This window comes from Acomys russatus, chromosome 2 (genome assembly GCF_903995435.1).
Source record: "Acomys russatus chromosome 2, mAcoRus1.1, whole genome shotgun sequence".
Taxonomy (NCBI): domain Eukaryota; kingdom Metazoa; phylum Chordata; class Mammalia; order Rodentia; family Muridae; genus Acomys; species Acomys russatus.
In genome coordinates, this window is record NC_067138.1 from 37,906,656 (window position 1) to 37,934,554 (window position 27,899).

The 27,899-nt window shown below is 40.9% G+C and overlaps 1 protein-coding gene across 5 annotated transcripts in view; it reads left to right on the plus strand.

Annotated features, from left to right (window-relative positions):
- The window catches only part of Runx1t1 (RUNX1 partner transcriptional co-repressor 1), a 150,651-nt gene that overhangs the window by 19,352 nt on the left and 103,400 nt on the right, over positions 1-27,899 (plus strand). For 2 of the 5 annotated variants that reach the window (XM_051160497.1, XM_051160499.1), the window contains exon 2: positions 9,246-9,415. The exons of 2 other annotated variants lie outside the window; for them this stretch is intronic. In XM_051160497.1, coding sequence (XP_051016454.1) covers positions 9,328-9,415 — 88 coding nt within the window. In that variant the 5' untranslated portion in view covers positions 9,246-9,327. Of the gene's footprint in view, positions 1-9,245; positions 9,416-22,758; positions 23,096-27,899 lie in introns of those variants that run through there. One more of the 5 variants, XM_051160506.1, reaches the window with a different exon arrangement.

Here is a 27,899-nt window from a genome sequence, read left to right on the forward strand (position 1 = left end):
AACAAGCACTGCCTCACAAGTCCTTCATACTTAACCTGCTATGTCTTTCCCTTCAGTTCTCACCAAAACCATAATAGCCTGGCCTCAAATGGCACAGGGAAGTCGACAGGGATGAGGTGCACACTACTGTCATAAGGTTGCTGCTTTTGGGGCTACCCTGTTATGGAATTGTCAACCTCCCCCCTCTTTTTTTTATTTTTAGAAATTCCCAGTGTATCTCTTTCTGTGGTCACTCCTTCATTTGGAAAATACTGAATGGGTCTGTTGACTTTGGGAACATGGATATGTGACTGGCCATAGCTAGCTAGGGCTTTCTCTTTCTGCCTTCTCCAAGCCCCTGGTGCCTCTGTGCTTTTGTTGCTGGGTTCCTTGTGTGCTTTCTGAGGGAAGCCAGACTAGGTCCACTTCACCTTCTCCTCCGCCTCTTGTGAAACGTTTCCCACTGAGGCTATGGTCTCTCTCCCCATGGAATTTCTTCATGAGATTTAGCTGGTTGACAGGCTCCTTCAGTGTGGAACTGTGGATGGAACAGCTCGGGTCCTCTTGATGCCTTGTTAAATAGTGAAAAAGCTCGCCCTGTGAGCTCAAGTTATTTACTTAGAGTTCTTTGGAAACATTTAAGGGCTAAAACTAAAGAGCAAACTTTGGTTTCAACAAGTCTTTTGTTTTCTTGCTCCACCTCTTTCCACCTTGGTCCCGTTTTTATTGTGTTCTCTTTTTAAAATGCACAATTTATTGCAGGCATATTTTTGGCTCGTATGTTGTAGCAGTGACTAAAAATACAATACCCACTGTGATGCTTAATTTTCCCGGCCTGACTGGATTAAGAAACGCCTAGTGCATTAATGAGGCATTGGGCATATCTGTGAGGGTTTTCCTCAGAGAGGACTAATTGAGGAAGGAAGACCTGCCGGGAATAAACAGTAGCATATCATGGGCTCAGGTCCTAAACTGAATATAAATGCGGAGGAGGTAGAAAGCCAGCAGAGTGACAATTCTCTTTTCTCTGCTGTCAGACTCCCAGCTCCCCATGCCCGGCTCCAAGATGGGAATGATCTCACTTGGTCAACCTCACATGTCCCTGCATGTGTGGTGATGGGCAAGGTCTGGCTTCCTTGCTTTAAGGCATCATCACTGGTCCAGGGCTTGTTACCACTCTCCTGGAGGTCCTTAAACCTCAGCAGCTAGAAACAGCCCAGTAAGTAGGGGTAGCCACACAGGCTGCAGGTGAGAATTACACAAAGGTAGGAAACAAGACTTTTTTCTATTTTTGGAAAAGTTACTACTTCGGGTTTGAAAATACCCCAAGTTTGCAAGTTTATGAGGCAGAGAGGTGGGGGATGAGATTTTGGGTTTTGTAAGAAAAGGTAATAAGTGGTTACCTGCGTCAAAACTGTGCTTGCAGCTGGGAGGTTGTAGAATCTTTTTGACAGAGGAGACATCAGATGTAGAAAACTTCCAGAACCCCCCTTTTCTTTTATGTGAAGGTTGCTAGCATGGATCTGGTGCCTTTATCTGAGGAAACCAATCTTTGGAAATAATTGTTTCTCTTTTCCTTTATCCTCTGGAGATGGTACTTCACAGATGAAATTATAGGGGAGAAAATAAATCACAATACATTTATTAACAGGATTTTTTGTCATTTCAAACTGTGTACCTGCATCTTAGCAGTTGCTATACCTTAATTTATTGGCTGATAGAAATAGGACTTAATTATATCTGTATCATAGCAGCAACTTTCAGAAAGAAAAATTGTAATGTTAGCAGGTCAGTTTTGAGAAAAGACCTTTGATTTTGTTTTATTTAGAACCACCAGGCTAAAGATTTTGATTATACAGTACAGGTGGGAAGTAGCTATATTGCCATCCATCAAGAGAAAGGTGGCCAAGCCTGGTAAAGACCAGAGTATTATGACAATTTGAAGACCACAGAATGATCACATGGCCAGTAGCTAGACAGGGAAAGGTTTGTGAAAGTCACAAGAAAGTCTACTTTAGCTGCATTCATTTGTCTGATTTCCTTTTATTCTGGATCACTGCTATGTGCTAAGTGTAATGCCACATATGGGAGATAGGATAGTGAACAAATAAGTAAGAGGGAGACAATTAATAAAGAAGACAGTAAGATGTGTGGAGGCAGGAAGTGATGTTAGGATGGTGGGAATCCTGGGAGGGAGATGCACTCTCATGGCTGGGAAACAATTTCTGAGTATTAGCATCTGGCCATGCTTCAGTGTGTGCAGAGCCTCAAGGGCAGGGGATGAAGCAGCAAGGATGAGATGATGTCTTCTATCCATGCTGCCCCCTTTTTTGTGTCACATGAAGCAAATGACCAACACTCATGTGCTGTACCAGTATGAGATTTCAAGGCATGGAGATGATTGGATAAGATCTCTCTCCTAACAAACTCAACAGAAAGAAGTCCATGCCTAAAACTTGCTACACCAAACATACACCTTTAACTTTGGGCTAATACTTGTTTAGTGTAACGAACAGCCAAGGTAAACAATTTAAAGCAAGTGGGCTTTATTGTGGCTCACTGTTTCAGAGGTTTTAGTCCAGAAGAGGCCAGCTACTCTTGCAGGCCTGTGTTGAAGCAAAATGATCACAGAGATGGGAGTATGATGTGGGGGAGGAAAGTGCATACACACACACACACACACACACACACACACACACACGGCAGTGAAGCAGAGAGAGAAAGTGAGCTCCTGCTGGTCCACTGCTTCCTTCTTTCCAGTTTCGTGCCATCTGTGCCCTTCTCACCTTCAGTTGTTATCTCAGATACTAAACAGTTCTGGAAAGGCCCTCTCAGGCACTCCTAGAAGTGTTCTTTCCTTACCAATCACCTAGACGTTTTTTAATCTAGTCAAGACTCATCATCACAGACTTTATGATCATAAACTGCAATTTGTCAGTCACAGTGTTTTGCTCTGGGTTGATGCCAGTGCTGCTGGCCTTACAGGTCTGAATAATTCACATCTTAGACTACTGACTATTGGGAAACATATTGACGCCCCCACCCCCACCCCAAGACCAAGTTCTCAGCGTAAAGGAAATTTATTTGCCTCAGAGGGACAGAGGGCAGGAAATAAGAGACAAGAAGAAGAAGAGATGGGATGAAGGAGCAGGGGAAGAGGAAGCAAGGGAGGAAGAGAAGGGGAAGAGGAAACAAAGGAGGAAGAGAAGGAGTACTTGTCTCCAGGGGACAAAGGACTGCCTCTGGGTAGAGAGAAGGCAGACATGGCACATAGAAAAATGGCAATTTATTACAGGGTTTAAATTTAATTGGGCATGTTAATTAAGTGAACCAACAGGGGCTCTTGGAACTTCAATAGTTTGATAGCTGGACCTTGGTAGTCTGCCTCAGGAGGAGGAAGTGGCCAAATAAGGGAAGAAACCTTGGTGGCTAGCCTCAGGAATGCAATCTAATGGTTCTTAGCAATGAGAGAGAAATGCATGGCCTGCCAGAGCCATTTGCCACACTTGAGCTGGCCAGAGTCCCTTCAATGGATGTACAGCACACATGGGAATTAGCACACACGCACACAGCAGCTAGCAGGAAGGAGGGAGCCAAGCCTGATAAAATGACAGTCCTCTGGCAATCTCCAGAACACAGAAAGATCCTATGTCCAAGAGCTGCTCAGAAAAAGATTTGTAAAAGTCTTACAAGATGAATTAGCCTACTGTGGACCTTCATTAGGTTCATTTGTTTGATGTTCTTTTTTTTTTGTTCTGGATTGTTTTTATATACCAAGTGTACTGTGATATATGGAGGATAGAGTGACAAGAAACACAGGTAGGAATCCTCCCGGAGCTTGGTCGTGGGGGAGGGAGGCATAATCAAGAAGCTTATGAGATGTGTCTTATAGTGTTAGATGAATGAAGACAATTAGGAAACAATGTTAAAATGATGGGAATGGTGGATATGGAAGAAATCCCCATGACTTGGAAAGTCAGAGGCAGTGAGTACTGGAGTGAGATCTGGGTGTTATGAGGGATCCCCCAGTCAGTGAGCAGAGCCTTGGGGGCAGGAGACCAAACTGTAGAGATGGCACACTCTGCCTGGAAATATATGCGAAGAGCTGTGCTCCGAAGCCATGGCTGAAGAGAAGGCTGGAACCTGTAGGTTGGGATAGGGTCTTGAATGACGGGGCAAGAATGAGGGTTGTGTGTTTCTGAGAGTGTGTATCAGGAGCTGGGTAGTTAGTAATAAGAGGAAGCTTATGCATGGGTGAATATCAAGGAAGCTTGAGCAACCAGAATATTGAAATGTAGTTCCCATGACCTGTGGCATGGGGCATTGCAACAGATACACAGACACACAGACAGACAGACAGACACACACACACACACACACACACACACACACACACGCACGCAAAATGAAAACAAAACAAAACAAAGCATGTCCACTGAATTCTGTTAGAGTTTGAGTGGACTCTGTAGTCTGGGTTGAAGTGCTGAGCTCTGCCATCTTCTTCCGGCTGAGAAGTATGGCAAGAGTGCCTCCAAAGGAGAATACCAAACCTTGCTGAGTGTCAAGACACAACAAGGTCCTGTCTTCTTCGATACAGTAGGTTTCTTTTATAAACCAAGAGCCAATTGGGGTTTTGATCGTATAAATGCATGTTTTTTATTCTAGAAAATGTTTTCAGTCAAGAAAAGTTAAAGTTTAGTCAATCAAGGCTTGATAGATAAAACGAGCATGTGTAAATGTTCTTTGCTTCGGGGAGGGGGCAATCATATATTATTTTCTAAAAGAAAACCTTCCTCAGATGTTGATAGAAGTCTCTCGAGAATGTGTTCAGGCAGTGAAAGATTTCCTGGCAGTGACTGAGCAGTACTGTAGCGGGCAGCTGCACTTGATCTCTTCTGAGGTTGATTTTGATGTGTGTAGTCTTTACATCCTATTAAATTTTTGAAAGATAAACTGATACAAGAATGATTTGCCAAGGCCAGCAGCTCTTCCTTTTAAAACCTTGGCTCAGTGTACACATTGGAGGGATGGGGGAGTAAGATAAAAGCATTATAAATATGAGGTTAACTGAATTCAAATAGAAGGTTCTCTCAAGTTATTGCATTCCTTAGAAAATAAATACATTGGGCATATGGTTAAGATTGATCAAAAACGTATTCTGTATGCCAGTGATTACATTCCCGTCTGTGATTAAGGTTTTCTGTCTGCATCTGGTTTTCACATTATATTTCTGTAACAAGAATCCTTTATATAGCAGAGTTCACTTTCTGTATTTTCTATTAGCTGCAGCTTGAACTACTGCACGGATCGTGGATTTAAACATGTGCTTTTCATTACTTCATACCATTGAGAAAAAGTAATATTTGTTTGGGAATGTATGTTTTCCACAATTTCCATGGTAATACAGCACGTTGAGCGTTTTTAATAACACTCTTGTAGAACTACAAATTGTTTGAGGCATTCTACCCTTAGTGGAGCTCAGCTTTCCAACTTTGAAGAGGTTTTGTGGATTTGCAGGCTGAGGGTTGAACAAAGAAATTATTAACGATAAAGGGAAATTTTTGAAATTTTCCTGTTGTTGATGTGTGATAGAAACTTCACTGGAGACTATGTATACAAATGTCTGAACATATATGCCATAATGTTTCTAACTGTTGTTCATTTTATTACTGATTCTTATGGAAAGAGTTTTTAAATATGTCAGATATATAAGGCTCAAATATATTCCAAGTCTAGGGATTAGCGCTCTCTCTCTCTCTCTCTCTCTCTCTCTCTCTCTCTCTCTCTCTCTCTCTCTCTCTCTCCCTCCCTCCCTCCCTCTCTCTCTCTCTCTGTCTCTCTCTCTTCCCTCCCTCTCCTCTCTATCCCTCCCTCCTCTTCTCTTTCCCTTTCTTCCTCCTTTCCCCTCCACCTTTCTTCCTTTCAAAGTTCTATTGATGGTGGAATAATGTTTTATTTATAAGACAGCTAAGGAAGGGCACTGATGTGCACCTGTAGGTTTGCATTCTGTGGTGTTTGAGTGTGCATTTGTATACTCTTAACATTTAAAACTTATAAACGTGTGTATTTGAAACATTTGGTAACATTGTCTTTCTGCTAACTCATGCACTTCTGAGTCCTCTCCTCACCTCAAACACATGCTAGAAGGGAAGTTCAGAAGTGTACCACTGTGTTCTGTTCTAAATGATTGCTCCTCGTCATGTAGTTTGTCTCTCAGAGGTCTCTCACTGTGTAATTCTCTGTGTAATAGTCTTACGTACCTTGGAACTGAAATTCCTGACATTCTTTTGTTAAACACTGGCCTAAGTCTGCATGTATGGGAAGACATAGACCAACATCAGCATTTGTTTCCTCAGCTTCACTTACTCAGGGAGACAGTCAATTGTGGCCTATAGATGGCTTACAAGAAATCATTAGCTGATATTTTTTGATGAAATTGTTGAAGCAAAAAAAAAAAAATGTTATTATATATCACTACTGAAATCTAAAAGAAAATCTGTCTACTTTCTTCTTTGCCTGTTTTGTTTAGCTTCTGTTTGCTTGTTTGTTTCTTGCCTTGGCATAGAAGCATGGGAAATATCAAAAGGAGAAATTTATTTCATCTTCCAGATGGAGTCCTATTTAGTATGTATAATTGTATGTATTTCATTCTTTGAGTATGGCCCTCCCCATACTGCAGTACTTGAGGATTTATGTAATCTCAATGTGTTATAAATATCTATGTATCTTGGTCACTTTCTATCTGAAGTATTAGCTTTGTCATTTTTCATAAACTTATTAGTTTTTACAGTAAATTCAATGTTTTCAGTTTTCAGTTGATTGTCTTCAATTCTCTTTGAGACAATTGTCAACAAAGGAATATCTAGGACCACATTTCTTCTAATTTGTGCATATGTATGTATGTATGTATGTATGTATGTATGTATGTACTTATTTATTGCCATAGAGAACCAGACCACTATTGACTCACAGCAGAGCCACATGGTAGCATATAAAGGGTACTTTAATAGAATACTTCTTTGAAATAGATCAGATCAGGACTACTTAAATCATTTCTGCTCATGAGCCCTTCTGCCTAATAAGTATTTACATGATTCTGTATATATAGGCATATAAAATAGACACACAAACTGAGCACTGATAGAAGAAATTTACCTTAAATGAATACTTGGCTATATACTTCTTCCTTTTTCCAATAGATGAACCATATTTGGTTACTAATGCAACTACTCTGCAGGGTATACACAGCTTCAGTATTTTTCAGAATTGATCAAGTTTTGATTTTATGATTGTCAATACTGAGAATGCTGCTTTGCATAAGTTTATAGTCCAGAATGTCAAAGTTACATTTAGGGCCATTTCAGAAACTGTTAAAAATTCTGCCCTTATCCCCAGCCAAAATTCAGTTAATGATTTAATGATTTTTTTTTTTAAATGAAACTCAAGTCAGCCACTCAAACATCCATTTTTGAAACCAAATACACTAATCCAATCCAAGAACCCACAAATTCATTACATGCTGAAGAATGACACTCGAAACTGTGAAGTCTTTGCTTTCTGTAATTAAGCCCTTCTGATGTTTCAGAAAACTTCCCTTACACCATGGCCGTTCATAATGTGTGGCAGCCTCTAACCTGGGCAGAGGTATTTCAGGCAGCGGTCCTTGGCCTCACGTGACGGCTTGCATAGTATACAGGCCATACACATGCTCAGACCCAAGGTGGCATTGAAGTCATGTGCTTGAGCATGGGCAAACACTCCAGAAGTACCCCAATTCATGCCATTTGGGGTTTTAATGAACTGTTGTCTGTAGTCCTTTTAGAAGCCTCTTAAGACTGCCTAATTTCCTGAGGGGGATTTCCTCCCCCTGTATATACTCATAGGGTATCAAGTCTCTTCTTGGTAACCTGCTATCCTTCCTCTGAGTGCCACTAGGAACAGTCATAGGGGAGGGGAATAAGGGGAAAATGGGAGGGAGGGAAGAATGGGAGGATACAAGGGATGGGATAACCCTTGAGATATAACAAGAATAAATTAATAAAAAATTAAAAAAAAGACTGCCTAATTTTTCACAACTCCCCATATTTAATTAGGTGACCCTGTGTGGGGTTGCGAGCCATAGTTTAAGGAGCTGTTAACATGGACGGACTTACCAACTTAAATCCCTAAGATGTAATTGGTCTAAAATACAGCATTGCCTATGGTAATACTTTCTGACATTGCTTTTCTCAGGCTATATTGTTTTGTGCTTCTTGAATTCCTGCTTTGTGTGCATATGCCTCTCTTAAGCCCTTATAATTCATAGGAATTAAATCGAAAATCATTGTGCTGATTTGTGGGAAATCCCGCTTCTGTTTCTAGTACTGGTAGGTGAGTAGTAGGCACAAAATAGAATTTCTGAATGGACGAAGAAATAGATTCAAAAGCTGCCAATCTAGCGGAGATAATAACAAAATTTGGATCCATAGAAGATTTATGGGCTGAGCAGAATAATTCACCAATAATTTTCTTAACTAAAGTTTTCTTTCTTTTTTCCATTTTTCTTCCTTCCTTTCTTCTTCCCCCCCCCCCCCAGCCCTCAACCCTCCTCCCACCCCACCCCACCCCAGCCCCACCCTCTCTTTTGCTGGCCTGGAATTCATTATGCAAACTCTTGCCAATTCTCCTGCCTCAGTTTCCTGTGTGCTCAGATTGCAGATTTCACATACCATATGAGCTTTAAGAATTTTTAAAGTAGCCAATTACATAAACACTATCCTTTAGGATCTATCAGCTGTTTCCACCTGTTGTAGTTAGTAGTGACAATGCTGAGGTTTCAGGGGAGGAGGAAGAGTATGAATATTTTGTTTTAAAACAACATCTAACTAACAAAATGAAACATATAATGCCAAAGAGTGTTCTAAAGAAACTATGTTGCTCCAGTAACCTATTTATTTTACTTTTTTTGGAAATGGGTAAAGTGTAACATGCCCTCTTAAGGTATTGGTAGGTGTGTACTTTGAAAACAAATGAAAAGAGCTTTGGTGTTCAGAAGCTGTCTGCCTTTGAGTGAGATGACTGGCTGGATCAGTGTCTCCTGGAATACCTCTTGGCAGAACTCTCACAATGGGGAGTGTGTGCAGTTCTGCTACAACATAGAAGAGCATGTATCTGTTTCTTAAACAAACACAAAGCTGGTCTGGTTTATCATGTAAATAGATGGGTGGAATGCTTTAGCCTGGTTGTGATGTGTGCATTTTTTTTTCCCCCTTTGTTGTTGTCAATAGAAAAGATTGATCTGTGGGCTGTTGAGCTTATCTGAGTCCCAGTCAGAGCAGCAGAGGAAATTAGCACAGCGCTTGGTGGAGAATGCTATCTGTCAAAAGACACACCTGGAGAGCGCTGAGTGTAGTGATAGGTGACTGCCGGAAAAAGGCGAGCTTTGAATATTGTCAAGGTAAGGAACAGATACGTATTTTGATTTTGCCATTAACTTTTTGTATCAGAAAATCAATCTATCGTTTTTCTCCCAATAAGTTATAATTGTGAAGTTTTTTCTTTCTTATTCTAGCGCCTGTTGATAGAGTTGTATTAATGCTTTAACCAATTGTGTGTGGAGCCTCTACTTGGGTTTGGGTGGGGATCAAGCAGCCTGTGGGAACTCTGATGAATAATTTTGGGTCTAGAGATTTCAAATGATCAACTACCAATTTTATTTTTTCTGTATCTTGCCATGTTTCATAGCACGTCTCTTAGAAACTGAGCAATGCTTGGAGTAGAAGAGTAAAAACTATGCCATGATTTCTATGTTTATTATAAGGAGGAGATGGTGTTTTCTCAGTTTGTTGATTAAACAGGCAAACAAGTGCTTTTCAATTTATGATTTCTTCTGATGGATTTGATTTAAAAACACATATACACACACAACAACTTTGAGGTGACCATTACTTCCTGAACAGAATTAATATTTTTATGAATGTTAAATAAAAAAAAAAAAAAGTCATGTCTAACTATAGGAAAATACCAAGGATAAACTTTAGTGTATGTTGCCACTTGGCTAGGGACTTCTAAATGTCTGCCCTGGGCCATAGGCAAGGTGTCAATGACGCTGTAGCAAGCTCTGCTCCAGGTTTGGTGGGGAACCGACTTGTTCAGAGGCTCCACTCATAAGACAGAGGCTCAGTGCTGACAGAGCTGACAGCACAACTGTAGTGTGATCCTGGTTGGCATTCTAGTGACTCAAGGGATTTGAGGCTGTGTGACTGCCTGAGTTTGTGCTGGACTAGGAAGTAGTCAGCTCCTGTGGCCATTGCTTTGGAAACATCTCTGCTTGACCCTGCCCCACAGTCTCAGCTCTATACAGTTCCTCATTTCTCAAAACACTTACTGGCTTATTATTTTTGGTTGTCGTTTGTTGTTTGTTTGAGACAGGGTCCCCTATTGCTCAGCCTAGCCAAGAATGACTTTGAACACTTGATCCTTCTCTCTGCCGCTTCTCAAGTGGTGGGATTACAGGTGTGTACCACGCAGGGATCATTTACTGCCCTAAAGTTCTCCGGAAGATGGTAGTGTATGAACGTTCATTTAAGAGCACAGAAAATGAAACAATTCCCTGTGGAGCTGTACATCCTCTGGGGCCAGTTCTGCAATTTGGTGTGTGCATCTTTATGTCTTTCCCTTTGGTCCCTCCTTTATTTACTTCTTATGTGAATAACGAAAGAAACCAATTAGAAGGGGAAGGCCAGGAATGTGGTTGTGTCACATACATAATAATTCTCTCCCAATTGCTTCTATCTTCTTTCCTAACTTATGGACTCCTGTTATTCAACATTAATTTTTTGGCAGTTCTAATCTTGGTTGGTTAATCTTCCACAGCCTTGCAGAGAGAAAGAGAAAGACATCAACGTTGTAACTCAAAGGAAATAAAACAAAGAGAACAACCATCCCTGATTTCCAATTGTTTTCCATGTTTTCTCATCTGAACAAAGAGCAGAACAGAACTCAGGGTCCTGCCTTGTTATCTCTCTAGGGGTTCACATTATATGGCAAAAATATCTAAAGAGGCACGAAAGTATTACGGTACTGGATTTTAAAACTTGAGAACATATTGTAGATACATAAAATTATCATGTTTACTCACCCCATCCCACAGCAGTCACGTGCTCTTCCAGTCACGTGGAGTACATCTGTGGCCTGACCTTGCTGCACAGATCCATTCAGGATGGGAAAGCATATTGACTTCTGCATGTACCATCGAATGTCTATTTGTTATAATGTGCAAATCCCCCAGCATCATATACCACAGATCCCATGCAGAATTTCCTTTCTTTCTAGCTTTCTTTTTTTCTCTGTACGCACGTGAACCTTAAAGGTCATGGTCATTAACAGGCATGTTAACGATGGCCTGCTTTAAAACATTCGGGTTTCCTTCGTGTTTCATGTTGTGTTAAAACATATCGTCGTCATTTCTTCCTCTTTGTGATAGTAATAGCTGTATAGAAATATGAGCTTGAGAACTGAGTTCATCCAAGAAGCCAAAAAGAAGAAGAAGAAGAAAAAAAAAACCCACACACACTTTGCATTTGCAAGCACCTGGAATCCATTGGGTTCCTGGAGTTGTAGTTTGGAAGCAGACAAAGCAAGAAATTGCCAGCTGAAAAGCTGGTGCTGTGAGTGAGAACAGCCTGAGGAGGCGCCAGAGTCTGGTTTGTGTAGGGCCTTAGAGGCAGGGAAATAGAACCCAGGGGCACATTGCCAGCTCAGTGGAAACTGGAAAAGCTAAAATGCTGCTGGTATGTCTTATCTCTAGTACTGGTGTTTTTTTGTTTGGTTGGTTGGTTGGCTTGGCTTATGGGTTTTTATTTTGGTTTGATTTTTGGTCTTTGTGGGGTTTTGTGTTTGGTTGGTTTTGGTTTGGCTTTTGGGTTTTTTGGTTTGTTTGTTTGGTTGGTTGGTTTGGTTTTGGGGAGTTTTGGGGCATGCTTGGAGCAATAGGCATGTTAAACTCACACTGGACCATTGAGCCACAACCCTAGGGTCAGCTATTGAGTCCAAAAGCACCCCCAGTATCTGCACAGCCCAGTGCTTGTTCCTCTAGGGTGCATTTGGAACTGTTCTCTCTTAATGGGTGTCCTTGTGAAGGTTAGATGGGGTTGAGGCCTCAGGGAGTGGGATCTTGCCTGGGAAACTTGCTCTTACATGCCATTACAGACAATTCTGAGGTGGATCTATTATAGTATTTGGTATATTCAAAATAAAAGTCTCTTGGCCTTCAGGACCATGAAAGGAAACTCAAGCTGAGTGCTGTGCATTTAACATTCCCACATATGGGATGGGATATTTAGCTTTTTATGTATTGCACAGAACCCAGAAGTCATGTAAAGAGAATGGCTTTTAAGAGTCTCTCATCAGCAGTGCTCTACACACTTTTGAGCATTTGTCGCGAAGTAGTGAAGTTCATTTTTAAGTAAAATTGCTTTTTTTGAGGCGAGCCAGTATTTATTTTAGTTTTCTTTCCCCCCATGTTTGAAGGTATGATAGCATTAATGGGCTTTGCCCCACATGGAGCTTTGAGCTTATTGTAGCATTGCACACTGATCCCAGGTCAGTGTGATGCGTGAAATCAATTTATTTGAATCTCTTTGCCTCTATAGGAATTTGGCAGCATGCCAGTTGTTTTCATTTAATGTCCTTTGTGTTGAACACAGACAAGCAGGCTTGCCTTTGTGTTCTTCCCTCTTTGGGTCCCTGTCTCTTACAGCCAATATTTTGCTCTGTGGATTTTGAAATGAAGGGCGATTCTAGCCTGTGCATGGCGCTTAGTCATTGCTTGATACGCACAGAAACATGACGTTCTTATCTTTTAGGAGATATTGTTTTTACCTTCATGTTGATACTGTACATAAGAATTTCATTTAAATATGATTCTTGGTGAAATCAAACATAGGTAGCAAACAATTCCTCGTCTTAATGACAATTGTCAAAACTTGAAACAATTATATAAATTACAATTACAAGAAATATTTCATTTGTGAATGAGGCTGTCAGAAACCACTTTTAGGAGAATGTACTCAATTTGAAGATTTACCCTTTAATCAAGCAAGCAGGCATTAAAACTAAAGTTTTCTTTTTACCCCATTGTGATTAAGATACTTCTGTAGGACCTGGCTTTGTTTTGTGTGAAATTCCACTAACCTTGTGATCTGGATACTTTCTTTTTATTTCTAAAATGTTCAGAGTGATGTCAGGGAGTGGCTGAGAGACTTTTCCTGCCTGTAAATTCAGATCCATGCATGGATGTTTTCGGAGGCAGCAGGAATTGTTTCTGGGTCGGATTTTGGAAGGGGAGGAGAAGGAAATGCTTGAGAGTGAGAGGAGAGTGTTCCACGATGCTCCAGGCAGTTCTTGAGGAAGTTGATATGCAGAACCATGGAGCCAAGGCCTCAGGGTCAGGCTCTAACCCAGCAGCCAGCTTCCTTGTTTAATTACCTGAAGAGCAAAACAGTCAGCCTGGGAGTGTGCAAAATCCAGTGTCTCCTGCAGCCTCCTGGCGCTCTGACATCCTGCAAGGCCAGCCCTGTCTGTCCGCAAGCATCAGGCTGGTTCACGCCTGGGTTCCTTTCTTTCAGGAGGCATTGTGTGTAAGGAGGGTTTGGCTGCGAATCCGAGAGAATCCTGCCAGTGCGGAGTCCCCTGCTCATCCCTTCTGGTCTGTGCTGACAGATAGGCTTTGGCTTTTCTTGTTCTGCAAAGAATTTAAACATGTGGCTCTTTCATTTTGTACTCCTGGCCTTGCAATGCAACAATCCCAGTCCCTCCAACACATTACCCAACAGGAGACTGGCCTTAGTTTACTGAGATCTTATTTTTCAGCATTGTGTGATAGCATCCTGTGTGATACTATTATGGAGTCAGAGTCACTAATAATAATTTAGTGTGGAACTAACAGTTCTGAGATGGTTTGTTTATTCGTTTTTGAAAATAGAAAATCCTGTTTTTGAAAGAAAAGCTATAGAATTGTTGAGATCGGATATTTCTCTTTTTCCTTGGAATTTGTATATAGTGTTGACATTTGCAGTCGGAGGGGGCATGTACCCTTTGATGAAGAAGGAGATGGTGCGACATAATATTGGTCAGCAATATGGCCAACTTTGGGGGTGTCGCACAGTGGAAAATATTCTAAGACTTGCTTGGAGATGGAGCCATTTGGGAGATCTCCTGGACATAATTAGATGTTACCTTCCCCAGAGGAAAGCTGTCCCTTTCTTCATCTAGAGTGCTGACTGATGAAGTGCCCTCCCTGTGGGCGGGGAGTAAGGGTGGTGGTACTTTTTCCTTGGAAATCAGAGGAAAGTGTGACTGTGTATGCGGATGCAGTCATTTGGTTTTTTCCAACTACCTCATTAGGATTCTGTCATGCACTCTGTAGGACATTTGCCCTTTAGTTGGCACATGTTTGCCTGTGTAAACATAAATAAGAGTTATGGGCAAGTAAAAAGAGCAGTTTGTTCTTTTGATGAGTGCACAAACTTAACTCTTCTCCTGGCAATGGGGTCTTTCCCCCAAATGATGATGAAGGTGGATCTTGTAGAAAAGACTTTCATGGGAATTGTTTTTTTTTTTTTTTTTTTTTTTTTTAAACCTTTTTATTCATATTTTGCTTGTGGAGATAATATCTGTGTTTGAGTATTTGTATACTGTGTGTGCTAGAGGAAAGTGTATAATCATTTAAAGAGGTGGCCTAGCCTGATGTACCTGGCCTTGGAGCTGGCCTGAATGTCTGTTAGCCAGAGGCTTTAAGTAGCTCTGCCTGGAGTTGCCTGTGGGCAAGCTTGTTCCTGTTTCTGTAGCAGCCTGATGCATTTCCTTCAGAGCATTTCTCCTTTTATCATCCTTGTGCATATGGGAAAAGAAGTGTAAGTAGATATTCCTAGCAACTGTCAATATTCCCAACTCTTCCTCTACAGACACTCTTCATGACACCCCCCCCCCACCATGCCTCCTGAGCTCTCAACTTTTGCTAGGGTTTCTCTCCCTCTCCCTCTCTCTCTCTCCCTCCTTCCCTCCCCCCTCCCCCCTCTCCTTTCTTTCTTTCTTTCTTCCTTTCTTCAGTCACAGCTCTCTGGAATGCAGGTGGAAGTAGCTAACGTCCAGAATTGGGTTTAGCAGGAGAGGTCTTTGAAAGACTGAAAGAGAAATGGTTAGACCTGTGGTTTTCAGGTGATTTTACTCCTTTAACCTGGAACAAAATGGAGAGAAAAAAGTGATCTGGAGAAAGAGAGACTAGGTAGTACTCACTCTGGCCAAGTACAGGCTAACAGTCCTGTTAGCAACCTTGTCCTTGGGTCACTTTGCCAAAAGGAATGAAGAAGGGACCTTTTTACATAAAAGGCAATTTTGACAAATTTTCTGAAGATGTTAATGAGACTTAAAATTAAGAATGGTTTTGCTAAGTTGAAGTAAGTGTTGAAGTTTCTAAGTGAACTGAGCTGAGTTTCAAAGATTGGAAGCACTCCACTATATTTTCTATATTTCAGGCTATACAGCATTGGATTATAGTCTGCCTGATCTCGTGTGGGGGATGGGTATGAGTGCCGAACACCTCTGGGGTCATTATAAAACATTAATTTTATAATTCACCTTGGTGCTGCAGCAGATATGCTCTACTGGGAATTATTTGGGCAAGTAAAGCATATTTTGGAATGGAATTTGGTAATAGAATTCAGTATAGCTAAAAGTGTGTACGTGTGTGTTTTATAAGTTTGAATCTATATACAAATGGAACAAATTAGTATATGTGCATAGATTTTAAGAATTTTCAATATGGAGAAAAGGTGGGAGTTTGTTAGAGATAACATACACACACACACACACACACACACACACACCAAAAAAAAAAAAAAAAAAAAAGAAAGAAAAAAAAAAAAAAAAGTCTCGGATCCTTGTATTGCTGTGTCTTTGCTCCACCTGGTGGATTTTGTTGAAAGTGTTAAGTCTGTGTAAATGAAAAGAATTAACTACTAGGTAGTTCCTCTAACCATAGCAAGAAGACTTTTTAAATTGATGTTTAAAATGTTCCTATGTTTATGCTTTTTGTTCTGTTCTTCCATTGAATTGAAAACAATATATATTATATAGAATATATTTGATTCAAAAAGTAATAATGCTCATTTTAGAATATTTGGAAAATGGCAAAAACAAAGTGGCATTACGCATAACCATTGCAGCATTGTTATTATTTCTAAAGTATTATTACTTGTTATTTGTTTTGAGATAGCCTCTTATTCCAAATCTCCAGCTGGCCTGGAATTTGCTATGTAGCTCAGGCAGGATTTGAACTTGTGGCACTCCTCTAAGCCTCTGCTATTACATTGACTTTTAAGAACAGATGTTATCAGAAGAGAACCAGTTTGCCTTTTTATTTATTTAAAAATGTGTGGAATATTTACTACTAGGCCAAAGAATGATGAGGGGCATCGTGCTACTTAGAATCAATTTGGGATCAATGCTTCTCAGGCTCACAGGTGCTGGTGGGTCAGTGTTTAGCAAGAAGTACTTCTTCAGTGAGCTTCCTGGCTAAGATACAAAGGCAATAGAACCTAAAAGTGCCTCATGCATTCATGACATTGGTAAAAGTCTGTTGTTTGCTGGCCTTATACAGATTGCTTTCTCTGGAAAGCCTAAGGATTCCGTTGTGCTTTGATCATCTTATTGTTTTCCTTTTTTTTTTTTTTTCTTTTTGTTTTTAATCCTTTAGATTCTTAAAGTGCTGTAACAGAAGGTGAAGTTTTGCAAACAGTGTCTCCATATGCAGGGGCTTTGGAGACCTTTTTATTGTCTTTAGCATTGTCATTCATAGTCCTCATTAGCACTTATTGTTGCAAGCCTACAAGCAGAAAATGTGAAATTGGTATGTCATGAATAGCCCCACAGAGCTCTTGCCTGCAGTGTGGTGTGGGCTGGGCTTTGAGGGGAAGCTGTCCAGATGGCCGCCTGCACACAGCAGAGCTGCGGGGGTTTTTGTCTCTGGTGCTGAGAGGAGGGAAAGTTCACTGGAGCATACGCCATCACCCTTGCATTTTCGTCAGGATGGGAAGGTGGTGATATTGAGACAAAGGTTTTCCATATAGTGTTACAGGCCTTGTCACAAGGATAGGGCTGAGCAGTTAGGTACCTTCTATCTCATCCCAGTGGATTTAGTGGCTAGAGAATGTGATGGAGAAGGAAAGGTTAACTTATCTGCAGATTTGTGTGCAAGTACATCTTTTAAAGATCTCTCTCTCTCTCTCTCTCTCTCTCTCTCTCTCTCTCTCTCTCTCTCTCTCTCTCTCTCTGTCCCTCTCTTGCTCACTTGCTCTTTTTATCAGAAAAATGATGATTTTATTTGAAAAGAGAGTCAGTAGAGCTAGTATTCTGTGTAATGGGTTAGAATAGACATGTTGTTTTTATTTAAACACTAAAAAGAAAAGAGAATTTGAACCGTTTTTCCCTCCAGAGAGATCTACTTTTAAGAGCATTAGTAAGGTTAAGTTTCATTTACTTAAAATAATGTTCAACCAATGTGAGTGTTAAGGCAATTTACAGATTTTTAGAATTTCTTAAATATTAGTTTATGAAAGTCAAAAGTTGTCTATTACAAAAACCATATTGTAAATTGTGATACTATAAAGACACTGTCACTATTATAAATAAATAAATGATAATTACAGATACAGGTTCTATTTACTGCCAGCAAGTGATATATATAATAATAGATGTGTTTGCTTTCATATGTAGGGTATGTGTGTATTGGGTTTTTTTTTTTTATCTCTCTTACTGTCTCTCATTTTCCTTCCTTCCTTCCTTCCTTTCTTTCTTCCTTCCTTCCTTTTTTTTTATTTTAGACACAGGGTCTTACTATGTAGTTCTGACTGGCCTAGACCTTGCTATGTAGACCAGGTTGATCTCAAATATCCAGAGATTCGCCTGACTCTGTCTCCTGAGTCTTGTGATTAAAGGGAGGCATCACCATACGCAACTGGATAATGTATGTTGACCAGAGCCCAAAAATCAGATACATTACTTTAAAAACTTACAAAATGCTTGAGAACATGCTGCTTTTCTTTTTTGTTTTTTTCTTAATAAACGTGGTTATGGAGAAAAATATCACAGAGACTGGCTTATAAGAAGACATTATTCTCTGAAGTTATTTTTAGGGCTGGAAGTTTCAAGTTAGTTTTAGAGCCCATTGTCAACCCACATAGTCTAATAGAGATTCAAAAATCCTAGGTGAAGGGTAGAGGCTGTATTGTAACCAATTTGCTCTCTGCCTTCCACTGTCCTCATAGAGTATGATTTCTCAAAGGACCGCATAGCATGTTTTCCACAGAAAGGAGGGAAGCCTTGCCCATCTAGTTGCAAGTGATCCAAACAAAACAACCCTTTCTGCCTCTGTAATGTCTGTATAATCACCTATTAAGACCAGCTTCCTCTCTCAAGCACGTTTCTTTTTATTCCCCCTGTATCTTACTGCTTAGCACTTAGGCCTCTAGGACAGCCCTAAAGAACCTTTGACCCCATGATGTTTTGACACCCTTCAGGTTCTTAAGGTGGCAGTCAAAACACTATTCTTTTGTCATTTAAGCAAAGTTCTTGGGGTTTCTTTCTATTTGCCAGCTGACAGTTGGGGAGGTGCAAAGGCTTGCCAATCATTCTCCCCAAAGAAAATACTAGAAATTACCTGAATGTGTCTAGCTCTTTACAGCAGATGTTTTTTCAGAAAAGATGACAGCTAACCTCTCACTGTGATGGAGCACTCAGTGAACTTTACGACTCATTTTCTATCCACCTCATTTCTTTGTGGTTGGCTGTGTCTTACTTACCTTGTAGCCTAAAACATACACTGTTTGTTTTTCTTGCAGATGAAGTATAATTGGATTTATCTTTGTCAGGAGACAATCTATTATGGCCTTTATTTAATACAGTTTCAAATGTCTTTCAGTGGCAGAAACAAATTAATGTACATTTTTACTGGCTGTTGTATCTATTTAATCGACTGACAAAGTGATGAGAAGTTAGGAAATCATCCAGAGAGGTCCATCGCCCTCAGCCCAACAGCTCACACATTAGGTAGGTTTGCCCTGTCAGTGGGATGCCTTTAGAAATCACTAATAGCTTCCAGCTGGGTGGAAAATCAAAACCTTTGGGGTCTGACAAAACTAGAAGATTTGAATTTGAAAGCAGAGCTAATGCCTCCATTTTATTTTTTACCACTCGCCCATAAAACATTATTTTCCAATATGTCAGCCTCATTTGGTGGCCAGTGGTCTGAAATGGAAAGTGAAACAAGCAAGCAGAGGAATCTGGACATTTGTGAATCCGCCCTTTCAAGCTGGTGTGCCACTTTGTGGAAGGGTCTCCCTTAGAGAAGGGGGGGGGGGGGCGGGTGTCTTAATGACCATTCATCAATGCTCGTTGGCTGATCATTGAGTGCCTTCTCATTCAGTTTATCAAGTCTTGCACATAAAAAGTCAGAATAAACCTCATTCAGCTTTGTTAAAGCCAACTAGAAGTAAAATGCTCCATTTGAACCTAGTTTGCCCTTGTTTTTTTCGAGTTGTTAATGCAGCCTTGCTTAAATGAGTGCCTTTATTGGGCCGGTTAGCATATCTGAAACTATTAATTCTCTTGTATTGAATAGCTGGTGGCAGGCCAGAGCAGATGGGGGTAGGAGAGTATTTGGTTGGGTGTATGGCTTTTAATCAGGATCAATGAGGTTCCAGATCCTTTGAATTAACTCACCTCCATATACCCACCCTGTTCAGTCAACAGCGTATCACCCCAGCCTGGAAGAAACAGAGAGGGAAGTTGAGAAGATGCCCTGGAAAAGCTCTTGCTCAAATTCTCTTTTCACCAGGGTGGAGAGCTCTCATTTGCTGCAGATAATGCCACTAGACTGCTGGTCTCCGTGCCAGAGTCAAATAGGAACAAAGGAAGATTGTGTACAGTAGTGCCGTCCTGCCGTGGAAGGGGCGCAGTATGGCAACACTTCGATGATGTGTGATGTGAGGTGAACGTCACAAACCTACTCATGTACTTTTTTTTTTTTTTTTTTTTTTTTTTTAATGATTCCAACATTTCATTATTGGCTAAATTTGCTGGCTTGGAAAGGGATGATGTAGACAACTCTCATTTTAAATGTGCCTTTCAAAAAAAATCATCTTCCTGCTAAATTAAAATGCATGTATTAATGGCCCCAACTTTTCTGAGAAAGTGCTTAATTGGTCATTAGTGTATTCTTTGTTGTTTTGAAAATAATTTAATTTCATAAAATATGTACTGATGCAGATGCAGGACACTGTTTTTTTTTTTTTTTTTTTAGGAGAAAACTTTGAGAATGCATACTCTGTTTCTTGTCTGCTGCTGTTCCCCATTCACCTATGGCAATGCGTCCATCATGATATTGATTGTCTATTTTTATTATACAATTTCGATGTTAGAGATCTTGGCTCCTGGTGCTCTTTTTATTAGATGGAAAGTTATTTCTGTCTAGATAACTGTATATAGATACACATACCCAGGTCATCCAGTTCAGGGAGAGATGCCAAATGGGGCTGCAGCTTTGCCTGTCTCTGGGTTAAAGAAGGGGACAGGCTCCTTGAGAAAGCGCTGAACTAGCCTCCTGTGCACGTTCAGCCAGGCCCTCTTTGCAATCAGACTTCTAGGTGAGAATCTCCAGGGATCCAGGTTTTGTTGACGTGGATCAATTTAAAGTGGCAATTACTGTAGTCAGATAACAGCTTAAAAAGCCTTTTTACACATAGAAAAGATACATAATCACACAGCATATGGAAGTTCAATTTTCTGAGCTGTGGTTTAGGAACTTGGAGTGTACCGATATTAAGACCCGGTTTTAAAACCAGATATCATCCAGGTTTCTTGAAGTGTATTGCATTTTGTCATATAATTTTCTATTTTAGGAGTGATTCACTGTGCATATTGATGAAAGGTTGGGTGTCCCACTGTGAAAATGTTTTCTTTCTACCATAGGTATAGTATTTAAAAAAAAAAGTGGTATGTAGCATTGAATGGTTTCTTAAAAATACTGTTTTAAAAAAATGAAAATCTTCATATTTAGGATTCTGAATTCCATAAAGGCCCTTATGCCAGCACTTAATTGATGATCACACTCACGCATGCTATAAACGCTTTCTGTCACAAGAATGTTGGAGCTTGGTGCTCCACAGAACTGAAATCCATTACACAGAACCTCATTACAAGTGACATCTAACTAAGATGAACAAAAAGATTGCCCTCATAAATAGAGTGTAGTATACTATTAGTGACAGAACCGGGTGATCGTTATGAATTGTAGTCTTTTTACCAGTTGTCTCTGACAGTGATGAATTTTTGAGGGGTACGCTGGCGGAAGCAGCCCTCTTCTTGGGTGCAGTGTTCAGGAGCTGTAGAAGTTTTTATTGATTGATGCTGTTTATTAAAGATTTTATATATATATAGTTTGTGCAGAGGGCATGTTGTGTGCCTGTGTTTTGAAATAGTCTCGGGTAAAGGATTGGAAGACAGTGGATAGAGGGCAGAAGCACTGCCTGTTTTTGGATGAGGTCTTTTCGAGTTTCTTGAAGGCAATAAGGAAGGACTAAGTGCTTATAGGAAATATCGAATAAGCAGAAGACACTGTTGATCGCTGCCAGAATAGCAAGAGTTAAAGGGGCGGGTCCTGTCTTCATGGTCAATGAGCTGGCTGGCTGGTCAGCACTGAGTAGAATTGTTTAGTGGAATTCTATGTGTCCGGTGGAGAGGTGGAGCCTGAGGGACTGACCACAGCGTGAGCCCTGTTGTTAAAACAAACAATCAGACCCAGGGAAGAGTTACCAGTGTTAAATTGTAGAGAAGAGTTTTGGAAGAGAATAATATTTTCCTCCTGCCTGGCATTTTTGTGTGTTTAGAAACAAGCATGCAAGGCAGGCAGGCTGGCTTATGTTTCTCCTATGAGGCAAGGATGCTTTACAAAGGACTAAAGAGAGACTGCTGAGAAGAAAATAGCCAGCTTTAGATAAAGCACTGTAACAAAGGCTCCTAGTTTTATATATCATGGTGTCCATTAAAGCTTAATGGGGAAGAGTCCATTGAAGCCGGCTGCCTATGTGTTACTCATGGTCCGGATAAACATTTAGGGCTGTGCTCCCTCCCCCTGCCCCCCCCCCAAAAACGGAAAGCAGGAGGGTATGATTGTTCGGCTTGTGAAAAGGCTTTACAATGAAGATTTTGTTTTTGTCTCCTGTGGATCCCTCTGCTGAGTAGAGGCAAGTAGGCTGAAAGTGTTTGGAGGAAATCAACTTGGGATCCCAGGGGATTCAAAAGCACTCCAGTAAACTCAAAGTGCATGGATTCTGCTCCTCAAAACACGTTCTGTTTTACACATGCTACTGAGATGCTGATAAAGGACGCTCCTTACACTTCGTGCTGACCAGTAAACTGGCACAGCACACGGTCTTGCAAGATGTTTTTAGGTTGTTTGGGGTTTCTAGATCAATTTATAGAAAAAAAAAGCCTTGTGGTCTGTGCCCTTGTTTGCTTTAAACATACTTCCCAATAATGCCTGTTAAATTGAGAAGATGAAGGAAGCCTTTCAGTGTGATTTTTTGGGGGCCCAGTAAACATTGCCATCTTTTGGCAAGATAAGGGTTAACTGTGAGCTGAGAAGGGGGTGGTGGCGGTGAATGAATTATTCAGCATTTAGCTTATCTTTCTGCATTTCACTTTCTGCTTTTTTGGTGCTCTGGAACTGGGGCAGGAGGTAGTGTGGAGAAAGGCAGGCAGGAGTTGTGATACTTTGTACACACGTCCCTGTCATTGTTCGGCCTGAAGAGACAGGGCTGGTTCAAGGCCACATGTGCTCCTGTCATCCTCCACATTTCTGCTCCAAGTGCAATCCGGAGTGTCAGCTCTCCATCTGTCTCTGCCTGGCAGGCGCACGCGCCCAGCACCCTGCCTCGGGCCATGCCGCCCCAGCCCCTCTGATGGCCCTCCTCTCCACCGCCCCGCACATTCCAGAACAGGAGGCATGAGCCCGCACCTCGCTCCCTCTTAACACAAGAGTTGCTTTCAGTGTGTTATATGCTGGATTCCAGGATGCCTGGTGAGTGAGCCCTCTTTTCTTGCTAGGAAGGAAGCTCTGCTTTCTATAAACGCTTGGAAAACACCGACTGCCTGACCGCTGCTGAGTTGGATGAGGGCAGCAGCGAGAGGCCAGAGGGTGATAAAAGTGTGCTGGGGAGGTGGCATAAAGGAAGCTATCAAAATCTGGACCTAGGGTTGCAGGGTATGGAGAGATGGGTCTTTGAAGCTGAGGGGAAGTACAGCCATGGATGTTTGCCTGAGCAGTCTGAGCAGGGGGTTTAGCTCCACTGAGAAGTGCGGTTTCTGTTCTGGGTTTCAAGACTGTCATCTGCACTTTTTAGCTGGGAATTTGCCTGTCGAGCGAGTTTTTAAGATTGTGGTAGAATTCTTGGAGATGGCCTTTGAAGAAACTGTTTGTGTCAAAAATGAAGGCAGCTTTGGCACGAGAAGGAATCCCCTGATCTAAATCACAGTCCTTAGATGTTATCATGTAAGTGCTGGTCATTTAGAAGCAAGTAAGTATGCTGAATTAGTGGCATTCTTGTGCCCCTGGAAATATAGTGTGTGACAATTTCCTCAGAAAAAAAAATATTATCTTTGGAAACTGGAGCGTTTCTGTGATTTCTGCCGGGAGTGGGGTGGGGTGCGGGGTAGGGGGTGGGAGACTCTGTTTGTCAAGCCTGGTGAGAAAGGCTGTCTCGAACTCTCTAAATTGTCCTGTGCCGAATGCAGAGCAGATAAAGACAGGGCATGCAGAGATCATCCAGCTGGCTGATCCGTGCAGATTATTTGGGTAGGGCAAGCAGAAGAGGCTGGGCTTGGTCAGAGCTTGCACACCTCCCAGATGGTGTTTTGAAACAGTATCTGCCAGTTTTCTGAAACCACAGTGTGTGTAGGTATCGCCTGTTGTTTGAAGAATGTTTTCCCTTCCGGATACACGTCGGGGATCCGTTCTCATCACTATGGATACCTGTGCAGAAAGCACACATTTGTTCAGGATTGTGCTTGTTGTTGTTTGTTGTTGTTGTTGGGGGACTAGGAATGCATAGATGCTGAAATATGGGGAAACTCAATTTGCCGAAGAGATAACATTTATTTTATCATTTTAACTCTTTCAGTTCTTCTCTTGATTTATATACAGCATGCAACTAAAGAGGAAATGTACCCTCAGTATATGCCGTAGAATTGGTGAGAAAGTGCTTATGTTTTATTTTTACTTTGCCAGACTGTTGGAGCATAGCTTCATGTAAATCTTTTGACAAGTCAAATATCCTTTGTTTTTATGCTCTTAATAGATGGATGTTACCTGATCTACCAGCATCTTCCAGAGTGTGCCATCTCTTGGTAAACTAGAACCGGAGCAGCTTGTGAGTGATAATAGGGAGGGGACTAGTTAGGGTCTCTTTAAAGGAAGCCCACAGCATTGAGCTGTACTTCAGGCTCTGCCATTGCAAGCTGCCTTTAGTGTTAAGTTGTTAATATCTGACTGGTTCCATAGTGGTGTTTGGAAGTATTCTCCCCCCCCCCCCCACCCCACAACTCTCCCTCCCTCCCTCCCTGCCTCCCTCCTTCCCTCGTTCCCTCCCACTGTGTTAGACAACCTTGCACTTGGATGCAGAGACCATCAACGGCTGTGATTGTGAACATGTTCCGGGATGGCCATACTTGAGCAGATCTTGTATTTGGCTATTTTTGACACTCATCTGTATTATTATTTTTCTTAAGTCTAGTTTCAGATGGACTACCTCTCAATATGTTTTTAGCATACTTTAATACTTTGATGTATATTTATAATAATGGACTTTTTTTTAGCCATCTTGGGGGAGTATTTCTGCATTTTTAATAAAACAGTCTATGTAGAAGTATAAAAGGAAAGATGTGTTTGTACAACCTGCTGTCATTGTTCCGTTTTTTAAATTGCCTACACATTTAAATATCAACTTTCAGATTTATTTATTTGTAGTTCAAGTGTCAGAACTGGTTCTTTGTTTCAGACTTGATGTAATAATTCTGAGATCTAAGACCTCTTTTATAAAATTTGGAGTCACTAGAAACAGATGTGCAGACGCTGAGCCTGTTCAGATACACAGCACCCTGGGAGTGGGTTGGTGGAGAAGAAGTTTTAATTTAGGGTTTTGTAGAACTGTTTTGGGAAAATAACGCCCCTCCTTTTGTTGGTTGTTGATAACATACTGTTACAAAACGAGCTATGAAAACTCGGAGGAGGTTGCGCATGCTTTAGAGAAATAAACTATTTGAAAGTTATTTAACTCACTTAGAAGGAAATATGACTTCACTGCCTGTCACTTTTTTTTTTTCCTTTTGACAAGCCGATCCTTGTGTTTAAGAGAAGGAAATGCTCTTTATGGAAGTTAGGGAGACCTTGGAATTATACTGTTCCAAGAGAAAGTGACCCCAGGTTTTCTGAAACATTTATATTTTCCTCAGTCCCTGTGTACTGTTATCAAATAACATGTGTTAACCTACAGAATGTGCTCAGGACTGTGTCCTTAAAAGGACAGTAAGCGGTCACAGTCCCTGGGGCCCAGAAATAGTGCTGTCCTTTCAGAAGATGGCGAGCCTTAGGTCAGACCACCCTTTCTCAATGGTCCTGCTCTCCAGATGTGCCTGCAACTTTTTTTTTTTTTTTTTAAGTTCAAGTTTCCAAAAGGGGGAAAAAAGGTTTGTTTTGAAAATCTGGTTTTACTTAAGACATCTCCATCCTGGAGTGCATTTCATAAATTGCCCACATATTTTTCCTAGCAGAGAACTTAACTGGCTGTAATTTTTAACACATGGCCACATCATGTGATATTTTCAAAACACTTACACATAGCTTTGAGAAGGTCCCTGCAGAAATGATCCATCCTCTCACAGTTGGCCCATTTTTTAACAGCATATCTGCATTTTCCATTTAGGAGAGCTATATATTATTAGCTTACATTTTTGGGTAGTAAAACAGTGCATTGCTGATTGTAAAACATGGACTTTATTATCTGCTGAAAATTGATTTGGCATTTATAGCCACTGTGTACTAGGCTGTTTTTCTGTTTTTAACATCAGTGCTTGCAAGCGATGATTTGTGTAAAAAAGAAAGAAAGAAAGAAAGAAAGAAAAACCCAACTCAAAACAAAACCAGAAGTGAAATTGCCGTGGACAGACAACTGTTCATGTCCTTTGTAACTGAACATTTGGGTAATGCACCTGGTTATATATGTGTGTTTTAATGGATGTATATAAATCCTGTTATGCACGAATAAAAACATTGCATTCATTTACCAATGCTGTTTTACTTTGCAAGTCAGTTTGCCATCCTATTAGGCCAACTCTTGCGTTTCAAATAAGCCTCATGACAGCTATTAAAAGAAAACTATATGAGCCATAAATACCCAATTATAAATGTAGATTATGCAGATATTACTTCTTTGGAGCAGAAATTCAGAAGTTTCAACTTCCATTCAAACCCTCTCACTGTATACCATTCACTTTTAAATTCCTTTTATTAATGTTTCCGAGTACTTAGCCTTTCAATTTCATATGTTTTAAATAACTTGAAAGTGCTTATAGTTCATTTTCCTGTACAGTTAGTAGTCTAAGGTCTACTGAAAAATATTTTAAATCATTTTTCCCTACAGAGAGAGAGAGAGAGAGAGAGAGAGAGAGAGAGAGAGAGAGAGAGAGAGAGCTGTTATTTATAATTTCTGCAGGTTTCATAGATACCGGATTGAGGGAGAGGCTAACTAAGGTCATCCTTGGTTGCTTAGTGACTTTCAGGGCAAGCTGGCTACATAAGAGCCCCTTTCAAAAACAAAACAAAGCAAATAACACACAAAAATCCCCAGTTGTTCTTTTTCATTTCCTAAATAGCGTTTGCTTTGTGGGGACTATGTAGTCTAGAAATGTCTATTACTTATCATCTCTATGCTGGTAACTGCTGTTTACAAAGATGACATGCTAATTCTGATATCTGAACAGCCTTCCGGGTTATCTTTAGAGCTAGAAGATTTATGCTGCAAACATTTCATTTAGAGAGGCTCAAACTGAGGCTCACACGGGTGAAGGGACCCGTTAAGTGATTCATCCCTTTACAGTTTCCCTAGTCCCTGTTCTCCTATGCTGCTTCTAAATGCTGTTCTAGTCGGACCATGTTAGCATGCCACAGTCAGGCTCTCTGTCTTTATTCACCCATCCCTAAATCACACTCACTCATTTTCTTCCCTCCTACTGCAGGATTGTAGAGCTATGTGGACTAAACTCTCATGACAGTGAGCACTAAACCTATGCCAACAGTGTGTCTGTGACTTTATAATAATTTGGAAAGTAAGAGTTAGGTGTGGTTCATTGTGACCATGTTTTGGGCTAAGGTCTTATTATGTAGCCCAGGCTGGCATCAATCTCCCAGAGACTCACTTGCCTCTGCCTCGCAAGTGCTGGTTTGAAAGACATACATCACCACGCCTGGCAAATATATATGACGTGACGACCAAAAAGGGAGGGGATGTTTGCACATCTCAGGATATATCAGGTACCAAATAGTAGCTGTGGTCCAGCCCTTGCATCTGTTCAGGACGTTTACAGCTCTTGTTGTTGAAATTAGTGGATCCCGAGTGTGGGATCCTGTAAAGGAGCCAGAGGTTAAAGGCTAATACCTGTATTGGGAATCAAGGACTCTGAGGGTGAAGGATGGGCAATGGGCCATCGAAATGCTCACTTGAAAGCTTGCTTATCTTTTTCTTGCTCAGTTAGGAAAGATAACAGTTCTTTGACTAAGAATGGGACATTCTTTATTGTTGCACTGAATTGTAGCTCCAGTGTGAACACGC